The 25,632-nt window shown below is 44.0% G+C and overlaps 1 protein-coding gene across 1 annotated transcript in view; it reads left to right on the forward strand.

Moving 5' to 3' along the window:
* The first annotated feature begins 5,036 nt into the window (after positions 1-5,036).
* Positions 5,037-25,632, forward strand: part of LOC142310252 (corticotropin-releasing factor receptor 1) — a 354,952-nt gene continuing 334,356 nt past the window's right edge. Inside the window, exon 1 of the mRNA XM_075347744.1 lies at positions 5,037-5,762. Coding sequence (XP_075203859.1) covers positions 5,724-5,762 — 39 coding nt within the window. The 5' untranslated portion in view covers positions 5,037-5,723. The remainder of the gene's footprint in view (positions 5,763-25,632) is intronic.

Consider the following 25,632-nt stretch of genomic DNA (forward strand, 5'->3'; position numbering starts at 1 on the left):
TGGACATATTGGCACAAATACAGCAGAAGGTGCAGACATAAAATATATATATAAAGAGTTAGACGGTATAATAAAAATAACAATAGAATAGTAACAATAGTATAAAAATAAGCCTCTAAATTCCACTGCTTGGATCTCTATAGGCACAGGACTGCAAGAGGAACAGAGTTCGGAATTTCTTAGACATACTGTAGACTGACTACACACTTTAAAGTTTGGAAATAGATAGGGTTAATAATAGACAAATGGAAGGAAAAATAGGAACAGAGCAGCATCTGAATGAATGCACAGAATGAAATTGGCTGTAAGAAGATGTACCATACATTGAGTGTGTGGGAGAAAAGGGAGAAGAAACACAGTAAGGAGGGAGCTAGGTGAGGATGGTAAGATAAGTAGCAAAACGAAATAATTGCATGGATACAGAAAAGGGGATCTGCAAGAGAGAGATGAACAATTACAGGGAGGGGTGATGAGACTTTGGACTATATCCAGCAGGAGAGAGAGCAGGAGACAGAAATAGGGAGGTAGGCTGCTCTGCTTCTCCTGTAGGAGGTGAAGGGATTCCCCCACAAGAGGGGAGCCCACCCCTCCAGGTTAGGAGAGCAAACAGCTGATGTCCCTGCCTTTGCTGACTGTCACAATACCGCTTTGCCTCTGCAGTGCGGGGACGTTTGGCTGTGTAATCTCCGGAAGGGACGCCAGGGGCTACGAAGGACTCGTTGACAACCTGCCGATGAGCTGGGGGGGACTCGCCTTGAATAAAACAGGACATTACTGCCATCAAGAGGGTGAGAATTTATATTTATATAATATATATCTTTATTAGGGGACCCAAAGCCGAGGTCCTAGAATACGCTATATCACTGCTCGTTCTTCACATTGGATTCAGCAGTGAAACATTTCTAATAACTTATGTCCTGCTATGTGCACAGAGCCGGAGCCAGTGAATATTAGGGTTAGGGCAACCTCACCCTTGCAGACTGGTATTTATAGATCTATACATGGGATTCTAGTATTTAACACTGGCAACCCCCTCCTCCCCTCCGTCGGTCAGTGCTTTCTATTAATAAAGTCATATTTAGGGTTTAGGGTTATACACCGAGAGATGTAATGTACATCGCCCACATGAAAGCTGAAAATAATACTATGAGATATAAGTATTCTCAGCCATAAGCAAAAGCCTTAAAATATAATGGAAAATATCTTTTTAAATTTTTAACAGACTGTATTATTTCTTCTTTATTCACAATATAGGAGGGTGAGCGGACTGATATGCTAAAATAGATGATTGCACAAAGTGATCGTAATAAGATCAGTGACAGGTTCTGCCTCAGATTTTGGAGCAAATGCACACATCAGATACGTGTTAAGGGAGGACAGATTCACACATCCATTTTTCGTGGTCCAAGTACAGATCACGGTGCATAGATCGGCCACGGATTTCATGACTCAAACTTAAAGGGGACCTGTCAGGTGCAATATGCACCCAGAACCACGAGCAGTTCTGGGTGTATATTGCTAATCCCTGCATAACCGTCCCTGTATACAGTAACATAGATAAAGAAATCTTTAGAAAAACTATTCTAAAGATCTTTTATCATATGCTAATGAGGCCAGGGACTAGTTGCAAGGGCATAACTTTCCCTGAGTAGTCAGCCATCTTAGCATTTTAGCACGCCCACAGGGGCGCACTAACATGCTAATAAATGCAGCGTCACTAGCGGTGACGTGCGTACCTGTGTCCGCTGTGACCGCTGATCTGAATCTCCCCACTTCCGCTCATGCGCCCTAGACCTCTCTGAAGCCAGGACGCATACACACGGCTTCATACTGCGCATGACCGGAAGTGCAGGGCATTTAGATCAGCGTTCACAGCATTGAATAGCATGTTAGTACACCCCTGTGGGCGTGCTGCCATACTCAGGGGACGGACTAGTCAGGGGAAATAACGCCCTTGCAACTAGTCCCTGGCCTCATTTGCATATGATAAAAGATCTTTAGAAATACTTTTTATAATGATCCCTTTATCTATGCTAGTGTTTACAGGGATGGTTAGGCAGGGATTAGCAATATGCACCCAGAACTGCTCATGGTTCTGGGTGCACATTGCACCTGACAGGTTCATTTTAACAGCTTCATAGGCTCATATAAGGCTGTCGGGTTTAGGTCCGGAGATCCACAGTCATTTCACGCATCATGAAACACGAATATACAAATCCAGCCTGTGAGTACGTTCACATGCTATTTTTTTACATGTATTTCGAAGCAGCTCTTCTAAGGCTACATCAAAAATTATTCAAACAGTATTCAGATGATTTTGAAGAAGCTCTACTTTAAAATTCACATAAAAATCTCAGTGTGAACATGTCCTAAAAGCCCAATCCACATTAGATAACTGTCAGGCAAATAGATGGCCACCTCTCACGACTCCCCTCATAAACAAAAAACTTTCATATAGACAAAGGAAGTCACTGTCAGTTTATCCCCCGAAGAACAAAAGGATTGGGCATTGAAACTCAAACTTTATCTTCCTCAACATCATCTGTCAGGAGACAATCAGGAGGTCCACATGCACATTAAGCTGGGTTTACACACTGCAACATCTCAAACGACATCGCTGTAACGTCACCGGTTTTGTGACGCAATAGCGATGTTGTTTGCGATGTTGCAGTGTGTGAAACCTATCAGCGACCCGGCCCCTGCTGTGAAGTTGTAATCGTTACAAATCGTTCAGGACCATTCCTAGGTCCTTTGTTTCCCGCTGTGCAGCATGAAGTTTCAGTGTGTGAAGACTTTGCAGCGACTTTGTTAGCAACTTCCCTTTCAAAAGGCTGCTTATCAACGTCCCCAACAACCAGCTAGGTCGCTCTGCAGGTCCGGATCGCTGTTGCGTTGTTGGCCAGGTTTGCCTGTTTGAACGCTCACCAGCGACTTAGCAGAGACTTAGGGAGGTCGCTGTTACGTCACAAAACCGGTGACGTTACAGCGATGTCCTTTGCGATGTTGCAGTGTGTAAACCCAGCTTTAGACTGTCCCAATCCTACTGATATGGGCAGGTTCGGATGACTTTAGTCTAATGAATATGAGGGCATTAGGAGAGCAGCAACAGAATAAGGGTACATGAGCATATGAATCGGACGAGTGCAATGTGAGAAAATCTTGCATTGCACTCAAACCAATCTTATTCAATGATGGTTAGCTTTCTCTCATCCAGATTCTGAATGAGAGAAAAGTCGCAGCATACTGCGATTGTCAGAGAGAGATGTATCACTCGCACCCATACAACTCTATTTATGGGTGCGAGTAAAACATCGGACTGCACTCGGATGATTTCCGAGTGCAGGGCGAAGTATGCACAGGTTGACAGTGGAGAAGATAGGGAAATTAATCCCTCCCTCTCCTCCACAGCTCCCTCCTTCTCCGCCGCAGTAGGATCGGATCACAGTTACATGACACTTGGACCACGCTCGCAAAACAGCGGGAGCCGAGGGTCATTAGCATATCACATCTGATGCACTTGCATATCATGCCCATAACATCATGTGATTTGCACACTACAACATCGCAGGTGCAATGTCGGTGGGGTCAAATTGAAAGTGACGCACATCCGAAGTCGCAGGCAATATCGTAGTATGTAAAGCCTTTTTGATAAGATTAACGAGCGCAAAATCGTCGTAATCGTATCATCGGTGTAGCGTCGGTCATTTCCATAATTTGGAAATGACCACTGTTACAATGTTGTTCCTCGTTCCAGCGGCAGCACACGTCGCTGTGCATGAAGCCGCAGGAGCGAGGAACATCTCCTTACCTGCGTCCTGCGGCTCACGCCAGTTATGCGGAAGGAAGGAGGTGGGCGGGATGTTTACGTCCCGCTCATCTGCGACCCTCCGCTTCTGTTGGTCACCTGCCGTGTGACGTTGCTATGACGCCGCACGACCTGCCCCCTTAATAAGGAGGCCGGTCGCCGGCCAGAGCAACGTCACAGGGCAGGTGAGTACATGTGAAGCTGCCATAGCGATAATGTTCGCTACGGCAGCTATCACAAGAGATTGCAGCTGCGACGGGGGCGGGGACTATCGCTCTCTGCATCGCAAGCATCGGCTTGCGATGTCATAGTGTGCAAAGTGCCCCTAAGACCACGTAAACCAATCATCCTGCAGGATCTGTCACAAACCCTTCTCACCCTATAACCTTACATTAGACAAGATTCAAGGAATCCCTGACTTTTCCAGTGAGATCACCTGCAAGGCTCCATTACAGAAACAGGAGAAACCACTATGGATTTTTTTTATCCCTATTAGAGTCACCTTGGAAAATCGATATGTAGCTACCCAGTTGTTTTTTTTTCAAGAGAGAAGAGAAGAAATAAATGCCGAGTAGTAACAAAAGAACAGAGAGCAAAATCAGACAAAGGTCTACAACATGTTAAGTCATTTCATGGTGTCAGAAGATGACCACATTCTGTTCCAACCAGGGAATTCAGTTTATGGTGGCTGTAAACAATAATAACGACGTGTTCACATTCAGTTCAGGTGCCAGTATTTTTAGTATGGGGCTAGCTGGACAGCAGTGATCATGTACAGCCCATGTCCCATCAAGGTAAACTCAAATTCTACTTCATGTCTTAATGCCTTTTCCAATTAATTTCCCTTCTCCGACTCAGTGTTCTGCTCTTGTCGAGTGAAAGCAATGTAACCAAAAGCAAACCAAATTAAGAGAACCTTTAGGTGCATCTAATGGGGTACATTAAACCTAAACTGTGTTCTATATATAAGGTGCTTCCTATAGAAAATACACATGGGTGATGAAGGAACATCACACAGGACTTCATTGATCCATTAAAATCCAAAGAATAAAAGCTACTAGAAGTTTATGGCAATATTTTTTTCTTCTTCTAGATTTCTTATTTTCTGCGGGACAAGAAGACCAACTGAGGCTGTGACCGACAAAGGAGAAGTCGACTGAAAGAGGGAAGAACAGTGGGATCGTACCTTGGGAGAGAAGTAGAGGGAGGGTGGGAGAGGCAGAAAGGGAGGAGGAGGAGGGAAAAGAAAAGAGTGCAGAGAGAAAGACAGGGGAGGGAAAGGCAGGGGCTGAGAGAAATGCATGGAAAAAAGGAGGAAGGAAGTGATACATCTGGAGATAGACTCAAGTGAACCTACAATTTAGAAGGAAAAATAAAGACGAGGTGGTATGCTAAGAAGAAAGGAGTGTAGGTGAAAAGGAACGGGGTATATGGGGTTTACGAACAAAGAAATAGGGATTTAATGCAAAAAGCCGAATAAAAGGAGGATTTGTTGAGAATATTTAGCAAAGTGAAAAGGAAAAAATGATAGAAGAGGTACCAAGATCATTATCTGTACCCCTCCTGTATACACCTGTCCAATACAACTCCAGCACCTTACAACTGCTCTAAATCGCCTACCTCGAAGCTGTGGACCACTCCATCATTCCTCCTGATACCACAACCCGTCTTCTGTGGACCCATCCACCTGCTCTACAGCAGACGTCTCTTGTGTAGCACCTATTCTACTGGGACTACTTCATAGATTTTGTTCCTCTGGATAAAAAATATCATATTTCAATTTTAAGACCCACTTCTGGCATCCATACAAATGCCAAATGATTTAGTCCAAGCATCTAAGAGATAAGAACTCCTTTCACTGGACTTTTGGATCACGGTTTTCTCATTTTTTCATTCTTATTAAACTTTTAATGCCAGGATGGTGCCTACCAGAATATCATCTACCCTACTAGTCCAGGTAGGAACTATATTCATTTATATCGTATTCGTATATAATATGTATGTTGTGTGTGAATACAGCAGGTAGGTATATATATACCTATATATATATTTATATACTGCTCCAAAAAATAAAGGGAACACTAACATATAGTTTTGTTGTTCTTTGAGCAGTGTGTAAATATATATATATATATATATATATATATATATACATGTATGTATAAATATATATATATATATATATATATATATATATATATATATATATATATATATATATATATATATATATATATATATATATATATATATATATCCCATGACTACACAGAGCAGTAAGCAGAGCAGAGAGGTTATATCTCAGAATCACAAGGGTTTCATACACAGCATGTTACTATAGCTTTTTAGGATATAGGGTAAACCCATTAGTCTATAATGCCTAGGAAGAAATTTAGTTGCGATTATTTTTGATCGTTTGGTGACAATGTTGGTTCAAGAGAACCAATCAATAGAACTGTAAAAAAAAATATTGTTATGGCTGTGTAAATCCTAGTACAATAAAAATTATACTTATTTTATTTTCATCTGATATGCCAGTGATCAGAAATCAAGCTATGAAGTCACATGCAACATGCAAATTAACCTGGAAGTGGATTGTGGGTGTGTCTTATACTATGAGTACATGGACACGCCCCAAATGCACTTCCAGGCTAATTTGCATGTCTTTGCAAAATTTGATTACTCCGCTATGGCATGTCAGATTACTACAAGGCAGATATAATTTTTCTTGTTGTTCTGAGACCTATACAGCCATAACAATAATTTCAGAAGTAAACTTGTCTTAACGGGTTCCCTTTTAGACAGGCATAACATAAAAACACAGCTAAAAATGAACAGAAGGCCAAAGTAGTCCATGCACCACAGACACTGTAAAACTTCCACTGACCATTGACATGTTACTATTCACAGGTCATTGAACCCATAAAATTAGTCATATTTTGTACCTCTTACCTATCACTACTTTATATCTACCTCTTGCTCCATATCCCTTTTTATTACAGAACTTCCCTTTTTTAGGCAACACAGAAGTGACCTTTCCATTTCTATTTTCAATATTACTATCAGTCTTTACAGCCCTCATTCATTATAACCTACTATACATTTTACTTTTTTGTATACTGATTCTTTAATTTTTTATATTTTATCAATAGTCTAAATGTTATAGATTTCCCATGTGATAGGCATCTAAGGTTTTATTCAGACATCAGTACTTTTTCACGAGGGACAGAAAATGGTCCTAGTCTTATCTGTGATTGTTCAGTTTTTATTATCAGTGTTTCATCAGTGATTCTCACATATAGCTAAATGAATATATAAATTGTAAGTCTTCTCGTGTCACTCAATATTAATCATGGACAGCACAAGGACTACCCACCTTATAGAAAATTACAATCCCCACCTTTCACACAGTGTGCCGCCGTTGCCTGCTGCTAGTGAACAGGTCGGCAGGCGCCTCCAAAGATCACCGGTCTGTCTCCATTCACCGGTCTGGACTCCAGCACGGCCTGCATGAGTGCCGTCTGCCGTCACTATTACAGAAGATGCTCCTCTTAGGCAGACAGGTGGGCGGTACTCCCTCAGCTGCACCACACCCTGTATGTAGCTAGTACATCCTGCCCAGGGCTGCCACCAGGAATTTCAGGGCCCCATACTGCCAAAATGTATGGGCCCTTCAGACTCCGCCTCCACCACAGCTCCGCCTCTACCCCTCGAACCTTCGGCAATAGAAAAAAGTTGTTTCCAGCATCCAAGAAATAAGGTTAAAAAACAATTTTATTCCATAAGGTTAAAACCAACACTAGGTTGGATGGACGTCATAGTTACATAGTTACCAAGGTTGAAAAAAGACCTAGGTCCATCTAGTTCAACCTTCCTCCACCAGTTCTACATTTGGTCACTAAGTCATTTATAACCAACAATGTTTTGTGTACTGAGGAAATCATCCAGCCCTTTTTTAAAAGCTGTTATAGTGTCTGCCATTACTACCTCTTGTGGTAGGGCATTCCACAGTCTGACTGCTCTAACTGTAAAGAACCCTTTCCTGTTTAGCTGTCGGAATCGCTTTTCTTCCACTCGCAGTGAGTCCCCCCTGGTCCTTAGTACTGTCTTTGGAAGAAATAAGTCATGTGCCAGTCCTTTATATTGACCACACATGTATTTATACATATAAATGAGATCTCCTCTGAGACGTCTTTTTTCTAAGCTAAACATATCTAACTTTTTCAACCTGTCATCATATGGGAGGCCTTCCATTCCTTGAAGTAGTCTAGTTGCCCGCCTTTGAACTAACTGTAGCTTCTGAATGTCCTTTTTAAAATGTGGAGCCCAAAACTGGATCCCATATTCCAGATGTGGCCTTACAAGTGATTTATAGAGGGGTAATAATACGTTGGGATCGCGGGATCTAATCTCTCTTTTTATACACCCTAAAATCTTGTTTGCTTTAGCAGCTGCTGCTTGACATTGAGTGCTGCTGCTCAGCTTATTTGTAATGAGAATACCCAAGTCCTTCTCCTGTTCTGTAGTCCCGAGTTTACTTCCATTTAATGTATACGCAGTTATAGGATTACTCTGTCCTAGGTGCATTACTTTACATTTATCAACATTAAATCTCATTTGCCAAGTATCTGCCCATTCTGACATCTTATCCAGATCTTTTTGTAATATTGTACTATCAAGGTCAGTTTTTAATATCCTACATAGTTTGGTGTCATCAGCAAAGACTGACACTTTACTATCAATCTCATCCACAAGGTCATTAATAAAGAGATTAAAAAGAATTGGTCCTAGCACAAATCCCTGCGGCACCCCACTGCTGACTATAGCCCATTTAGAGAATGTTCCATTTATGACTACTCTTTGTTTCCTATCTTTTAGCCAATTCCTTACCCAGTTGCATATAGTTTCCCCTAGTCCTTGCTTCTGGAGCTTTAGTATAAAGGCCCCGTCATACTAAGCAACATCGCTAGCAACATCGCTGCTAACGAACAACTTTTGTGACGTTGCTAGCGATGTTGCTGTGTGTGACATCCAGCAACAACCTGGCCCCTGCTGTGAGGTCGTTGGTTGTTGCTGAATGTCCTGGGCCATTTTTTAGTTGTTGCTCTCCCGCTGTGAAGCACAGATCGCTGTGTGTGACAGCGAGACAGCAACAACTAAATGTGCAGGCAGCAGGAGCCGGCTTCTGCGGAGGCTGGTAACCACAGTAAACATCGGGTAACCAAGAAGCCCTGTCCTTGGTTACCCGATATTTACCTTTGTTACCAGCCTCCGCCGCTCTCACTGTCAGTGCCGGCTCCTGCTCTGTGCACATGTAGCTGCAGGACACATCGGGTTAATTAACCCGATGTGTGCTGTAGCTAGGAGAGCAGGGAGCCAGTGCTAAGCATTGTGCGCTGCTCCCTGCTCTGTGCACATTTAGCTGCAGCACACATCGGGTAATTAACCCGATGTGTGCTGTAACTAGGAGAGCAGGGAGCCAGCGCTCAGTGTGCGCTGCTCCCTGCTCTCTGCACGTGTAGCTCCGTGCGCTGGTAACCAAGGTAAATATCGGGTTGGTTACCCGATATTTACCTTAGTTACCAAGCGCAGCATCTTCCACGCAGCGCTGGGGGCTGGTCACTGGTTGCTGGTGAGCTCACCAGCAACTCGTGTAGCCACGCTCCAGCGATCCCTGCCAGGTCAGGTTGCTGGTGGGATCACTGGAGCGTCGCAGTGTGACATCTCACCAGCAACCTCCTAGCAACTTACCAGCGATCCCTATCGTTGTTGGGATCGCTGGTAAGTTGCTTAGTGTGACTGGACCTTAAGGCCTTGTGCGCACTGGGAAATGGAATTTTCTTGAGAAAATTCCGCATGCTCTCAAAGATTACCGCACCCGCGGTAAAAAACGCGGGAAACCGCACCCGAAAACCGCATGCGGTTTGCTGCGGTTTTACCGCGGTATTGTTTGCGGTATTGCCGCGGTTTTGCCGCGTGCGGGTTGGGATGTGCTTTATTGCATTCAATGCAATAAAGCACATTGAAGAAAAAAAAAAAGTCATTTAATTCTGAGATAGTAGATAGACAGAAGAATAGATAGAGGGATAGATAGATAGACAGACAGATAGAGGGATAGATAGATAGATAGATAGATAGATAGATAGAGGACAGATCGCTGCATTTCCCACGGTCGGCAGTGAGTTCACATTACCGGCCGTGGGAAATGACCGGTAATTACCTCTGCTGTCTGCTGCATTCATTCAGCGCTGTGTCTGTGACAGTCGCGGCTGGATGGAAGCAGCGCAGGACCTGTGGATTACGCCGGAGCTTTGGTGCGGGAGGGGTTAATAAAATGGTGAACGAGGCTTGTTTGTTTTATTTAAAATAAAGGATTTTTCGGTGTCTGTGTTTTATTCACTTTACTTACGGGTTGATCATGTCAGCTGTCACATAGACGCTGCCATGATCAAGCCTGGAGTTAATGGCGGTGGTCCCCCACCATCATTAACCCCTTGTATTACCTTGCTGCCACTGCTACACGGTGGCAAGAAGAGCTGAGGACACGCCGGTCCTGCCGCATAATGCATGCGACAGTGCCGGGGCAGCTGCGGCTGATATTCTCGGCTGCCGGAGGGGGAGTGAGGCGGGGGACATTAACCCTGCCCCTCTCCCTCCCCAGCCTGAGAATACCGGCCGCCGCTGTGTGCTTACCTCGGCTGGAAGGTAAATATGCAGCGGAGCCCACGTTCTTTGTTTTCTATATTTCCGTTTTCTTTCTATGTGTGTTCTATGTGTCTGTGTCTATGTGTTCTATGTGTCTGTGATGTCTGTGTGTGTGTGATCTGTGTTTGTGTTTACTCTGCACGGCTTCCTCTTCCTGTAATGACATCACTTCCCTGCAAAACCGCAGACAAGCGATGCACATTACCGGAGGTAAACCGCGAAATACCGCAGGGAATAACGCAGCAAAACGCAGTGAACCACACAGAATTTGCTGCCTGCGTTATTCCCTGCGGGATTTCATGATTAACATTGGAGTCAATGGAGTGAAATCCCGCAGCGACGTGCGGAAAGAATTGACATGCACTTGTTTTTGCTGCGGGATTCCCGCAGCAAAACATGCAGCTGTCAAATTCCGCCCACTGCGCACAGGATTTTTTTTCTCCATAGGATTTGCTGGTGATTCACTGCAGAGATGTCATGAACATTTTCTGCAGCGAAACATGCAGCAAATCCGCGGAAAGTCCGGTAAGTGCGCACATAGCCTAAGGCTATTATGTGGTACAGTATCAAATGCCTTTGCAAAGTCCAAATAAATCACATCAGCTGCATTACCAATATCCAGGTTTGCACTTACCCCCTCATAGAACCCCAACAGGTTGGTTAGACACGACTTATCTTTCATGAATCCATGCTGTCTGTCAGTTATTATATTATTTTCTGCAACATATTTTTGCATGTCATCCCTTAAAATGTCCTCAAAAACTTTGCATACTACTGATGTCAGGCTTACTGGACAGTAGTTGCCTGGATCTATCCTCTTACCTTTCTTAAATATCGGTACCACATCAGCAATCCTCCAATCCTGAGGCACCAACCCTGTTAAAAGCGAGTCTAAAAAGATGAGATACAGCGGTCTGTCAATTACGGAGCTCAATTCCCTCAATATTCATGGATGAATGCCATCTGGCCCTGGGGATTTGTCAATGTTTAATTTACTCAGACGTAGGCGTACTTCTTCTTGTGTTAAATTAATTATATCGGGTGGTGAACTTTGATTTTTCACTTGTTGAATGATCCCTGGTACAGTCAGTTCCTTGGTGAACACAGATGAGAAATGCCTATTTAATATCTCAGTCTTTTGTTTGTCCTCTATAACTAACTTGTTATTATATTTTAAGGGGCCAATACTATCCTTTGCTTTCCTTTTGGCATTAATGTATTTATAAAAGATTTTGGGATTTATTTTAATGTCATTGACGATTATTGTTTCAGTAGCTAGTTTTGCATGTTTGATTTCTTTCTTGCATTTCCTATTGATATCTTTATACTCCTGAAATGCTATTTCTGTATTCTCAGACTTCAAGATTTTATACGCCCTTTGTTTTTGTTTTATTATACTTTGTACAGTCTTATTTATCCATAGTGGTTTCTTTTTATTCCGGGACATTTTATTACCAGAGGGTATAAGTGTTTTACAGGACTCTAGCAGTATATCCTTAAATTTTCCCCATTTATGTTCAGTATCCCCAGTTACCATGACTTTGTCCCAATCTACACATTTAAGCTCTTCCCTAAATTTGTTGAAATCAGCTTTCCTAAAATTCCAGGTTTTAGCATTTCCCCTTTGAAATGTTCTATTGAATATTACGTTGAAGCTTACCATATTATGATCGCTGGTGCCCAAGTGCTCCCGGACCTGTAGATCTGAAATTGTATCCGGTCTATTTGACAGGACCAGATCTAGCAAATTATCTCCCCTCGTCGGTTCATCTACCATCTGAGAGAGGAAATGGTCTTGAATGGTAGATACGAATTTACAGCTTTTAGCACAACCAGAAGATTCTATGTCCCACTGTATGTCTGGATAGTTGAAATCCTCCATAATAAGAACCCGATTATTATTATTAGCTGCCTTTTCAATTTGTTCCAGCATTTCACCCTCTATTTGTTCAGGTATGTTAGGAGGCTTATAGTAAACTCCAATTAGCATTTTTCCATTATTCCCCTCCCCGTGTACATTTACCCATACTGACTCTACATTGTTGCAGTTCCCCCCAATGTCATCATTCAACACAGGTTTTAGGTTAGATTTGATAAATATACACACCCCACCACCTTTTTTGTCTTTCCTGTCCCTCCTAAATGTACTATAACCCTGTATGTTTGTCACCCAGTCATGGCTTTCATCCAGCCAGGTTTCCGTAATGCCCACCACATCATAATCCATGGTTGACATAAGAGTCTCCAATTCATTCATGTTGTTTGCAAGACTTCTTGCATTTGCCAGTAGACATTTAATCCTATTAACACCTTTATTACTCCTAGCCTCCCTATGTTCCTTGCATGTCCCATCCCCCCCAATCCTTCATTGACCCCTACCATCTCACTGTCTCTATCTGCTCTATCTATCCCCTTGTTTGCTCCACTACCCTCCCTCCCTCCAGATCCTAGTTTAAAAGCTCCTCCACGTCCACGATGTATAAAACAATGTTCTTACGCGTTTCAAACCTAAAACAGGTTCTAAGTCTTAGATATATTCTGCTAGATCTGCACAAGTATGTTATGAAATAAAATTGGTTTTTAACCTTACTTCTTGGCCGTGATGCTGGAAACAACTTTTTTCTATTGCCGGACTTTGCCTCTTTGAACACGGAGCTGACCTCCCTGCACTGTCCCCTAGAGAAAGGACCAAGGTGATGCATTTACTGGGTGACCCGAGATCCTCCTTTGCATACTGACCTCCAACCTTCCACAGTCCCACCATCACTCTTGGAAAATCTCCAATTCTGCAAACAGTCCTCACCAATCAAACATTAACCGCTAGTCGTCATTTTGACAGCCCGAAAAAAGCTGCATGGACCGATTTGCAGGTCATCAAAACGATGAGTCCCAGTCAGAATTGTCAGCCATATGCGTATATCTAATATAAAAAGCTGTGTGCGTGTGTGTGTGTGTGTGTATATGTGTGTGTGTAAGTATGTGTATGTCTGCTAAACGAATCCGCACCGTCATACTTACAATCACTGTATTTTGCACAGATGCCTCATGTGACTCAGGGAACGTCATAGACTATGTTTTGAGGGGAAAATTTAACCCCACGCTTTATAATTATTCACCAAAAAAACTGCTTACATTAAAGTCAATGGAGCTGAGAGCTACAGGTCATTAATAGGAGCTGTGATTGGTTGCTATAGGCAAAAAAGGACATTCTTAGGGGTACTTTGCACGCTGCGACATCGCAAGCCGATGCTGTGATGTCGAGCGCGATAGTCCCCGCCCCCGTCGCAGCAGCGATATCTTGTAATTGTTGGCGTAGCGAACATTATCGCTACGCCAGGTTCACATGCACTCACCTGCCCTGTGACGTCACTCTGGCCGGCGATCCGCCTCCTTCCTAAGGGGGCGGGTCGTGCGACGTCACAAAGACGTCACACGGCAGGCGGCCAATAGCAGCGGAGGGGCGGAGATGAGCAGGATGTAAACATCCCGCCCACCTCCTTCCTTCCGCATTGCAGTCGGGACGCAGGTAGGAGATGTTCCTCGCTCCTGCGGCTTCACATACAGCGATGTGTGTTGCCGCAGGAACGAGGAACTACATCGTACCTGTCGCTGCACCGGCATTATGGAAATGTCGGACTCTACACCGATGATACGATAATGACGCTTTTGCGCTCGTTAATCGTATCAAAAATGATTTGCACACTACGATATCGACTGCGATGCCAGATGTGCGTCACTTTCGATTTGACCCCACCGACATCGCACCTGCGATGTCGTAGTGTGCAAAGCCCCCCTTAGTATAAGAAGCTTATGTGTGAGGTAATATGATGTCAGTGGAGAGAGGGAAAGAGGCAGACAGGAGAGGGAAAGAGAGAGACACAGACAGGAGAGAGAAAGAGAAAAACAGACGAGGGAAAGAGACAGACAGACGAGGGAAAGAGACAGACGAGGGAAAGAGAGAGACAGACGAGGAAAAGAGAGAGACAGATGAGAGTAAGAGAGTGACAGTTGGGGGAAAGAGAGAGACAGACAGATGAGGGAAAGAGACAGAGACATAAGAGGGAAAGAGAAAGAGACAAACAGAGGGAAAGAGACAGACAGACAAGAAAAGAGGCAGAGACAGACAAGGAAAGAGACAGAGACAGACAAGGAAAGAGACAGAGACAGACAGGGAAAGAGACAGACAGACAGACTACATACACATATACACACAGCTCTATAACAAGTACATTTACTTACACACTATACGTTACCTCATCTTGCAGTTCCTGATCGGTGCAGAGCAGGAGAGGAGCCAGTAGGACCTGCAGCAGCTGAAGAGCTACAGGACCCTCCAGTTCACGGGTCATGTGATCAGGCAAGGTCCTTCACCTTCTCAGCTTCCATTCTGGTCCAGTACATTTCCTGTTCATCTCTGCACCGATCATATAGATCACTGCAGAGCAGAAATAGAGAGAGGGCATCTCTCTGTGAGTGACACCCTTCCCCCCCATTGCCCTGCTTGTGGCCCTGGTTCTGCAGATGTGATGCAGGGCGGGCGGCAGGCCAGCATCTTTTAAATATTTAATGCGGATTATAATGGGGGCAATTTACCTTTTGGAGCATGGGCCCCCTGGAGTCTCGGGCCCCGGGTAGTAGCCCAGATTGCCCTCATTATAATCCACTTCTGACGCCCACACATCAAATTCATCAAAAACTATGCCACTAAAGTTGTGTAACTTACAGTATATCACAAAAGTGAGTACACCCATCACATTTTTTTAAATATTTTAATGGGATAACACTGAAAATATGGCACATTCATACAATGTATAGTAGTCAGTGTACAGCTTGTATAAGAAGCGTAAATTTGGTGTGTCCACTAAATAACTCAACACACAGCCATTAATGTCAGAACAGCTGGCAACAAAAGTGAGTACACTAAGTGAAAATGGCCTAATTGTGCCCAAAGTATGAATATTTTGTTTTGCCACCATTATTTTCAAGCACTTTCTTAACTCTTTTAAGCATGGCGTTCACTAGAGATTCAGAAGAGCCACAGGGATCCTCTTCCATCCTCCATGATGACATCATGGAGCTGGTGAATGTTAGAGACCTTGAGCTTCTCCATCTTCCATTTAAAGAGGCCAAACAGATGCTCAATAGGGTTTAGGTCTGAAAAAATGCTTAGCCAGTCTGGTACCTTTACCCTCATTTTCAGTGGTCATCTTGGCCGTATTTTGGGGGGTCATTATTGACGCACCCACAGGGTCTTGGGGAGTTACTCGTCACCAGGCCGGTGTCGATTTGGGTTGTCACAGCAGCCAGGCCCGGTTCCGTGACCCCGGCGCTGTCAATAAAGATGGGGATGATCGGAGTAGTTATTTGTTACGTCACCTGTGGTGTGCGGCCAGTTATTATCTTCCGTTGCGGGAAGTATATCTTCTGTGGCGAGTGGTGACGCAGCTCCGATGGTATAGCTCTCCACAGGTAGAGCTCAAGCCCCAGGCATGATGTTGAGAGTAGTAGTCACCTATGGCACAGGGGCGCAATGATGGGAGCACCGGCAATGATGGGACGACCCAGACGGTGCAGTTCAAGGTCTTTTACTCACTGATATCACCGCTTCTGGAGTGCCGTGTTCCGCTGTGATGGGCCTCAGCCAATCCCGGATAGTTTGGAGATCGAGGTGCCTGCTGCACTCCCCGTGAACACTGGGATCTCCCTTTTTCCTAAAAGCCCGGGATGAGACTCCAGCTCCTGACCACGGACCCCTGTCTAATCTCTGTCTTCCGACTTCTTCTCTTGTGTCCTGCTGTGTCTGCAGCTAACTTCTGACTCAATTGCGAGGTGGCTCCTACTTCCCCTGCAGGTGTCCCACCTCCCGGGTTGCTGAACTAGTGCGCAAGAGGTCCCATACCTCATGATGGCCACCCCCGGCACCTACCCTAGCCCAGTCCCAGTGACAGAGCTCCCATGTTATGTGTTGGAGGTGTTTTGTGGTGGTTTACCGGTGATGACCTCCTCCGTACCCGAGATGAATACTGCACCTCTGGTGAGGTGCAGTACCCTGTGGCACCTGAAGCCGCAGGGGCACCACATTATCATTTTGGAATACTGTCCTGCGGTCCAGAGAGGGGATCATGACTTGCTTCAGTATGTCACAGTATATGTTGGCATTCATTATTCCCTCTATCAACTGTAGCTCCCCAAAGCCTCCAAACCATGACACTCTCATCACCATGCTTGACTGTAGGTAGTATACATTTGTCTTGGTACTCCTCACCTGGTTGCCACCACATATGCTTACTACCATCTTAACCAAATAGGTTTATCATGGTCTCATCAGACCACAGGACATGAATTCTGTAAGCCATGTCCTTAGTCTGCTTGTCTTCAGCAAACTGTTTGTGGGCTTTCTTGTACATCATCTTTAGAAGAGACTTCCTTCTGGGATGACAACCATGTAGACCAATTTGATGAAGTGTGCAGTGTATGGTCTGAGCACTGACAGGCTAACCCCCCCCCCCACCCCTTGAACCTCTGCAATAATGCTGGCAGCACTCATATCTATTTTGAAGCGAAAACCTATGGTTATGACGCTGAGCATGTGAACTCAGCTGCTTTTTCTGACCATTGCGAGACCTGTTCTGAGTGTTTAACCGCTTATATGGTCTTAGCCACCATGCTGCCACTTAGTTTCATGGTGTTGAAAATCTTCTTATAGCCTCGGCCATCTTTTTTTCAGATCCTCAGAGAATTCTTTGCCCTGAAGTGTCATGTTGAACTTCCAGTGACCAGTGTGAGAGTGTGTGTGTGTGTGAGCGATAACACCAAATTTATTCACACCTGAGACCTTATAACAATAATGAGCCACATGACACCAGGGAGGAGAAATGGTTAATTGGGCATAATTTGGCCATTTTCACTTCGGGGTGTACTCACATTTGTTACCAGCGATTTAGACATTAATGGCCGTGTGTTGAGTTATTTACAGGACACATCAAATTTACACTGTTATACAAGCTGTACACTCACTACTATACATTGGATCACAGTGTCATATATACGGTATATATAATAAAATATATAATAAAATGTTTCCAAAAAGTAAAGGGTGTACTCACTTTTGTGATATATTGTACCCCATACAGCACACGCTAAGTACCAGAGGTACTTGATTCACCGCTGCTTAATGAATCAGGTCCGTGTACTCCAGTGAGTGCTTCATTAAGACTGGTGTGCTCTATGACAGTCTTAAGGGTACTTTACATGCTGCGATATCGGTACCGATATCGCTAGCGAGCGTACCCGCCCCCGTCGGTTGTGTATCACGGGCAAATCGCTGCCCGTGGCGCACAACATCGCTTACACCCATCACACAGCCTTACCTTCCCTGCGACGTCGCTGTTCCCGGCGAACTGCCTCCTTTCTTAGGGGGCCCTTCGTGCGGCGTCACAGCGATGTCACACGGCAGCTGTCCAATAGCAGAGGAGGGGCGAAGATGAGCAGCTGGAACATGCCGCCCTCATTGCCGGTGGACAGAGGTAAGGAGATGTTCCTCGTTCCTGCGGTATGACACATAGCGATGTGTGCTGCCGCAGGAACGACGAACAACATCGCTACTGACCAGACAACGATTTTTCATAAATAAACGACCTCTCTCAGACAAACGATGTTTGCCTCTTTTGTGAATCTTTAAGGTCGCGCCAGCCTGTCACACGCTGCCATGTCGCTAACGACGCCGGATGTGGGTCACAAACACCGTGACCCCGACGATATATCATTAGCGATGTCGCAGCGTGTAAATGGCCCTTTAATGAATCACCCCTATTGACTTTTATAGGTAACTTTGATTCGTGAGAGACTTTTAAGTAAGATGCACCACATCCATTAAAATGCTCTCTATATTAAAATTGCGAACCTATTGTCTCCCCAACTTGTTTCACCAAACTGGCGTCACCAGGGGCAGTACTGCTACAAAGAGTAAGAGAAACCCATTGAAGCTCTTAATTGGTTTTAATAATGTGTGCTGTGCTTTTGAATTTATAATAATGCTAAATATTTAAAGTTATGTTTTAATGTACAAAATTAGTCTTTAGTTTAGGGATCTTTAGTTGCCTTTGGCACATTGTAATTGATTATGTATACCCCTACGTTGACTAAGAACGGCACCTTGGCAATGGGACACATTTTTATAGGCTATCAGTTGAATCAGATGATGTAATTTTTCATTTAGTGGCAGGATTCCATTCTAATTACTTGTAGATTAAAGCTGGTGTCAAGACTTTCCAAGACTTTTTGCACCTCTCTTTTTTAATGTGTTGAAAACTTTATCCTGTGTCATTTCTCATTATTACACAGCATTACATTTAAGGATATCTATGCTTTGATTTCTTTCCCTGTGTTTATTGGATGGATTGTTATGGACATCTGGGGAGAAACTCATGTTAATAGCTCCTTTATAAATATATTGACTTAGAAAACTGTTGATGTGATCAATACTTGTTTCACTCATTGTATATAATATACCAGACCAAAGAAAAGCCTTATAAATGATGAGTCTAAAAACAAACTTAAAAAAGTAGCTGCCAGAAAGTCCCATATCTCATACCATTTTATTCCTCTGCATACAGAACAAGTAGAGCAGACAACAATATGTCCTGAGCACACTCTAGGCAGACAGCTGCTACTCTCCAGAGACAGGAAAAGAAGCAGCTGCCTAGGATCGAGGGTTACCAGTACTTCCAACAATGGAATCCTCTTCTAAACTGGGAGATTTTGGATAAATGCATCAGTAGGAATACTTGTTTGCTAAAGGTAGAAGCTTCTTAGAAACGTGGAAGTAATCTGCTTTGATCATGTTCCTTGCTGGAAGAACAGGACAATATTTACGGTATATTTGGTCCCGTTTACATCACATTTGGGCCATTCATAGACTATATATGTATGTACAGTGCCTTGCGAAAGTATTCGGCTCCCTTGAATTTTTCAACCTTTTCCCACATTTCAGGCTTCAAACATAAAGATAAAAATTTTAATGTGATGGTGAAGAATCAACAAGTGGGGCACAATTGTGATGTTGAACAAAATTTATTGCTTATTTTAAGCTTTTTTTAAAAATTAAATAACTGAAAATTGGGGCGTGCAATATTATTCATCCCCTTTACTTTCAGTGTAGCAAACTCACTCCAGAAGTTCATTGAGGATGTCTGAATGATTTAGTGTTGTCCTAAATGCCTGAGGATGATAACTATAAGCCACCAGTGTGTAATCAAGTCTTCGTATAAATGAACCTGCTCTGTGATAGTCTCAGGGTTCTGTGTAAAGTGCAGAGAGCATCATGAAGACTAAGGAACACAACAGGCAGGTCCGTGACACTGTTGTGGAGAAGTTTAAAGCCGGATTTGGTTACAAAAAGATTTCCAAAACTTTAAACATCCCAAGGAGCACTGTGCAAACGATCATATTGAAATAGAAGGAGTATCATACCATTGCAAATCTACCAAACTCTGCCGTCCATCCAAACTTTCATCTCAAACAAGGAGAAGACTGATCAGAGATGCAGCCAAGAGGCCCATGATCACTCTGGATGAACTGCAGAGAACTAAAGCTGAGGTGGGAGAGTCTGTCCATAGGACAACAATCAGTCATACACTGCACAAATCTGCCCTTTATGGAAGAGTGGCAAGAAGAAAGCCATTTCTCAAAGATATCCATAAAAAGTGTTCTTTAAAGTTTGCCACAAGCCACCTTGGAGACACACCAAACATGTGGAAGAAGGTGTTCTGGTCAGATGAAACCAAAATCAAACTATTTGGGCACAATGCCAAACGATATGTTTGGCGTAAAAGCAACACAGCTCATCACCCTGAACACACCATCCCCACTGTCAAACATGGTGGTGGCAGCATCATGGTTTGGGCCTGATTTTCTTCAGCAGGGACAGGGAAGATGGTTAAAATTGATCTGAAGATGGATGGAGCCAAATACAGAACCATTCTTGAAGAAAACCTGTTGGAGTCTGCAAAAGACCTGAGACTGGGACGGAGATTTGTCTTCCAACAAGACAATGATTCCAAACATAAAGCAAAATCTACAATGGAATGGTTCACAAATAAACGTATTCAGATGTTAGAATGGCCAAGTCACAGTCTAGACCTGAATCTAATAGAGAATCTGTGGAAAGAGCTGAAAACTGCTGTTCACACACGCTCTCCATCCAACCTCACTCAGATCCAGGTATTTGCAAAGGAAGAATTGGCAAGAATTTCAGTCTATCGATGTGCAAAACTGATAAACACATACCCCAAGCGACTTGCAGCTGTAATCGCAGCAATAGGTGGCGCTACACAGTATTAACTTAAAGTGGCCGAATAATATTGCACGCCCCACTTTCCAGGTATTTATTTTTTAAAAAAGTTTAAAATAAGCAATAAATTTCGTTCAACTTCACAATTGTGTCCCACTTGTTATTGATTCTTCTTCCTAACATTAAAATTTTTATCTTTATTTTTGAAGCATGAAATGTGGGAAAAGGTTGAAAACTTCAGGGGGGCCAAATACTTTCGCAAGGCACTGCATATCAAAGTATATACAAATTGATTATTTTTTTACCCATTGTGGCCATGTCACTGGGAAAATTTACACAAACTTATGGCACATCTTTTACTGGTAAAGAATTAAATCCGTCCCTGTAAAAAACCAAACAAACAAAAAATATAAAATATTTACTATACAGGCCAATGCTAATACATTTATAGTAGTACAGGTACAATATAGGTCAATGTGGCTTTACCATCCTGACTCTTCTGGTATAAACAATGGTTGTTTTGTAATGTTTTGTCTGTGTGATCACTAGATAGAATCATGCGAACAAACTGTCTTCCTTATTGCATCTATGCATCTATGTGAAGTATGCAGTAATTGCATGAATGAGCTCAACCCAAGCTGCTACTGCAAAAACTGTACTTAAAGAGTTATTCTCAAGTTGTCTCTTGAGTATCTCAAAGCTCTGCAGTCTCCTTACTTCCTGGTTTCTAGCAGGGCGGACTGTATTCATTAAGTGACAGTTCTGATGAGTAGCAGAGCTGTAGTATTAGTAGAACGTTTAAACTCTCTACTGGTTTTTCTGTAACACATTCAGCATTAGTGGTTTGTTCTGAGTCTACACTGCTATAACTATAGTTACACAAAGTGATAACAAAGGTGACTGGAATATTAGGAGTTACATTTTCTTCTGGGAAGAATAAAAGCTGGAAAATGACAGCACATAGAAATTAGCAAGTCAGTTGCAAGTCAGTTGCAAACGTGCTTATTTTCATAATATCTAACTAATTAAAGCAGTTTAATAAATTGACAATACTCTTTATAAAGAACCACTCCCGTTACCTTTTTCCCTTAAATATGTTAATTTTTAGTGCAGTGCAGTGTCACTGTGTTAATAGACCAAGAGAGTCTGAATTCTGGTCATGTGACTTAGAAAAGGAGAAGAATGACGCTGAATACCGAAGAAGAAGGCAATGGTAGACCATTAACACACTGATATATAGGTATAGTAGGCTTGTAGGAAAAAAGCTTACTGAGAGTGCTTTATTAATATACAGTACTTACCTATATACAAGTACATCTCAATTGATTAGAATATCATCAAAAAGTGAATTTATTTCAGTAATTTAATACAAAAAGGGAAACACATATTATATAGAGTCATTACACACAGAGGGATCTATTTCAAGTGTTTATTTCTGTTAATGTTGGTGATTATGGCTTACAGCCAATGACAACCCAAAAGTCATTATCTCAGAAAATTAAAATATTATATAAGACCAGCTGAAAAAATGATTTTAAACTCAAAAATGTTGGCCTACTGAAAAGTCTGTACAGTAAATGCACTCACTACTTGGTCAGGCCCCTTTTGCATGAATTACTGCATCAATGTGGCGTGGCATGGAGGCGATCAGCCTGTGGCACTGCTGAGATGGTATGGAAGCCCAGGTTGCCTTAATAGCAGCCTTCAGCTCGTCTGTATTGTTGGGTCTGGTGTCTCTCATATTCCTGTTGACAATACCCCACAGATTCTCTATGGGGTTTAGTTCAGGTGAGTTTGCTGGCCAATCAAGCACAGTGATACTGTGCTTATTAAACCAGATACTGGTACTTTTGGCAGTATGGACAGGTGCCAAGTTCTGCTGGAAAATGAAATTTCCATCTCCAAAAAGCTTGTCGGCAGAGGGAAGCATGAAGTGCTCTAAAATTTCCTGGTAGACGGCTGTGCTGACTTTGGTCTTGCTAAAACACAGTGGACCTACACCAGCAGGTGACATGGCTCCCCAAACCATCACTGATTGTGGAAACTTCACACTAGACCTCAAGCAGCTTGGATTGTGGCCTCTTCACTCTTCCTCAAGACTCTGGGACCTTAATTACCAAATGAAATGCAAAATTTACTTTCATCTGAAAACAACACTTTGGACCACTGAGCAACAATCTAGTTCTTTTTCATCTTGGCCCAGGTAAGATGCTTCTGGCATCATCTATTGGTCATGAGTGGTTTGACACAAGGAATGCAACAGTTGTAGCCTGGATACGTCTGTGTGTGGTGGCTCTTGAAGCACTGACTCCAGCTGCAGGGACACACTCTGACTCACCATCGTGGCTGGGTCCCTGCACGCTGGCCGACATCCCTGCTTTTCCTCCACATGGGTTCTTCTCCCCACCTCATGGAGACTATGCACACGTCACAGCATCTCAGGGAGCGCTCCTAAGGAGTACGTGCGCGTTGCTGCCCCTCTCTGATAGGGCCAGCACACCACTCCCAGAAAGTGCCTCCCAGCCTATTGCTCAAAGGCACTGGGTATTTAGGGCAAGCTTCCACTAAGGCAGTTGCCTGATCAATGCCTTAGCTTAGCTAGTTAGGTTCCAGTACACCAGCTAGCTGGTTGTCAGGTCCCCATGTCTGTCCTGTCCTGTTAGCTCCTGTCCTGTTGGCTCACGTCGTGTTCATTTCCGTCCCATCCCGTCCTTTCCGGTTGATGTCAGTATCCGTGCCCATCCAACCCGGCTGTTCTTCAGCTACCCCAGTAGCCATGCAAAGACTGTGCCTGTCCCCGGCTGTGCCTCCAGCCTCAGCTATCCCAGTGGCCCTCGCCTTGCTAGATACTGTGCCTGTCTGTCCTGGCTGTGCCTCCAGCCTCAGCTATCCCGGTGACCCGCACCATGCCAGAGAATGTGCATGGCCTTCCCGCCTGTGCCTCCAGCCTCAGCTATCCTGATGGTACTTGCCACACCAGAGACTGTGTCTGTCTGCGCTGACTGTGCCATCTGCCCTGGCCACTCCTGTGGTCCCCATCTACACTTGAGACCCAGCCCTGTCTACTCTTGTGTCCACCCTTGCCCTGGGGTCAGCTGCCACAGTACTGGTCCCTTCTCTGGGAGTAGCTCCTGACGTCAGCCTCGCGGTGGGCACTTAGTCAAGCCCCTTCCACTAATCGGGCAGACCTGGGGTCCCCCTGTGGTCCAGTGAATCCACTTCTGCTCTCCACATTACCATAATCCAGCGGCGAGCGTGACAGACCTTTTGTGGCTTACCCTCCTTGTGGAGTGTGTTAATGACTGCCTTTACTGGCATCTGTCAAGTCATCAGTTTTGCCCATGAATGTGTAGCCTACTGAACCAGACTAAAGGACCGTTTTAAACACTTAGGAAGCCTTTGCAGATGTATTGTGGTAATCATTCTAATTGTCTGAGATAATGACTCTTGGGTTTTCATTGGCTGTAAGCTATAATCAACAACATTAACAGAAATAAACACATGAAATAGATCACTTTGTTTTTAATGACTCCATATAATATGTGTTCCCCATTTTGCATTGAATTACTGAAATAAATTAACTTCTTGATGATATTCTAAAATTTGAGATACTGCACACTCGTGCATATATATATATATATATATATATATATATAGATATATAGATATATATATATCTATATATATATATATATATATATATATATATATATATATATATATATATATTATATATATTGTGAGACTGTGACCGGGATTATCTATGACGGCCGGTACGTCTCGCCCCGGTTGTGCTCACTCCATGATGGAAAGTAACTCCACTCCGGGGTTAATGCTGTTTCCCTACAGGGTTAAAAAGGAAACAGAAAGATGGGCGGGGGAGCTTAGTGTGTGAGGGGGTGAACACAACTCCCTGAGTTTGCTGCCGGAGAGGCCATGTGTACTGTTGTGGACTGTTGTTTGACTATTAAACCGGATGCTGTGAACCTTGATGCCTGGATCCTGTGTCTTCTGCTGTGCAGCCGACCACGCTACCTCACATATGGTGGAGAATGCGGGCATGCCAGCCCGGTGAGGTGTAGCATCCATCCCTGGTGACCCAGCAGCGCATGTCCTGGATTCGAGCGGCTATACTACAGCCCAAACCCGGCGACGCCATGGAGGACATACTAAAGCATTTGGCTCAGGCTAATGCACAGCAGCAGCAGACCAATGCACACATACTCCAATCCTTGAAATCGCAGGAACAAAGACACCAAGAACAGATGGTTCTCCTGGCCAAGTCGATCCGTGCCGGACCGGCAGCAACAACCCCGGGATCGGGTGACGACGGCAGCGTCCGGAAAGCGGTGAGACAAGCGTTGCAAAAGATGACCCCGGGGGATGATGTGGAAGCGTTCCTAGCGGTGTTTGAGCGGGTGGCCGAGCGGGAAAAACTGCCGACCCCCCAGTGGGCTGAGGTATTGTCGCCCTATCTGACGGGGGAGCCCCAAAAAGCGTACCTGGACCTCTGTACCGAGGACGCCTTAGAATATGCGACCCTGAAAGCCGAAATACTTGCTCGGATGGGGGTGAATACCTATGTACGGGCTCAGCGGGTAAATCAGTGGTTCTATGAGGAAGCCAAACCCGTACGCTCACAGGCCTATGACTTGTTGCATCTCGTAAAAAAGTGGTTGCAGCCTGACACTCTGAGCCCGGCGCAAATGGTGGAAAGGGTAGTTGTTGATCGTTTTGTGCGCACCTTACCCGTCACCATTCAACGGTGGGTAGGACAGGGCGACCCAAGTACCCTGGACCAATTAGTGGGCCTGGTAGAGCGGCATGTGGC

The sequence above is a fragment of the Anomaloglossus baeobatrachus genome, chromosome 5, assembly GCF_048569485.1.
Source record: "Anomaloglossus baeobatrachus isolate aAnoBae1 chromosome 5, aAnoBae1.hap1, whole genome shotgun sequence".
NCBI classification, from domain to species: domain Eukaryota; kingdom Metazoa; phylum Chordata; class Amphibia; order Anura; family Aromobatidae; genus Anomaloglossus; species Anomaloglossus baeobatrachus.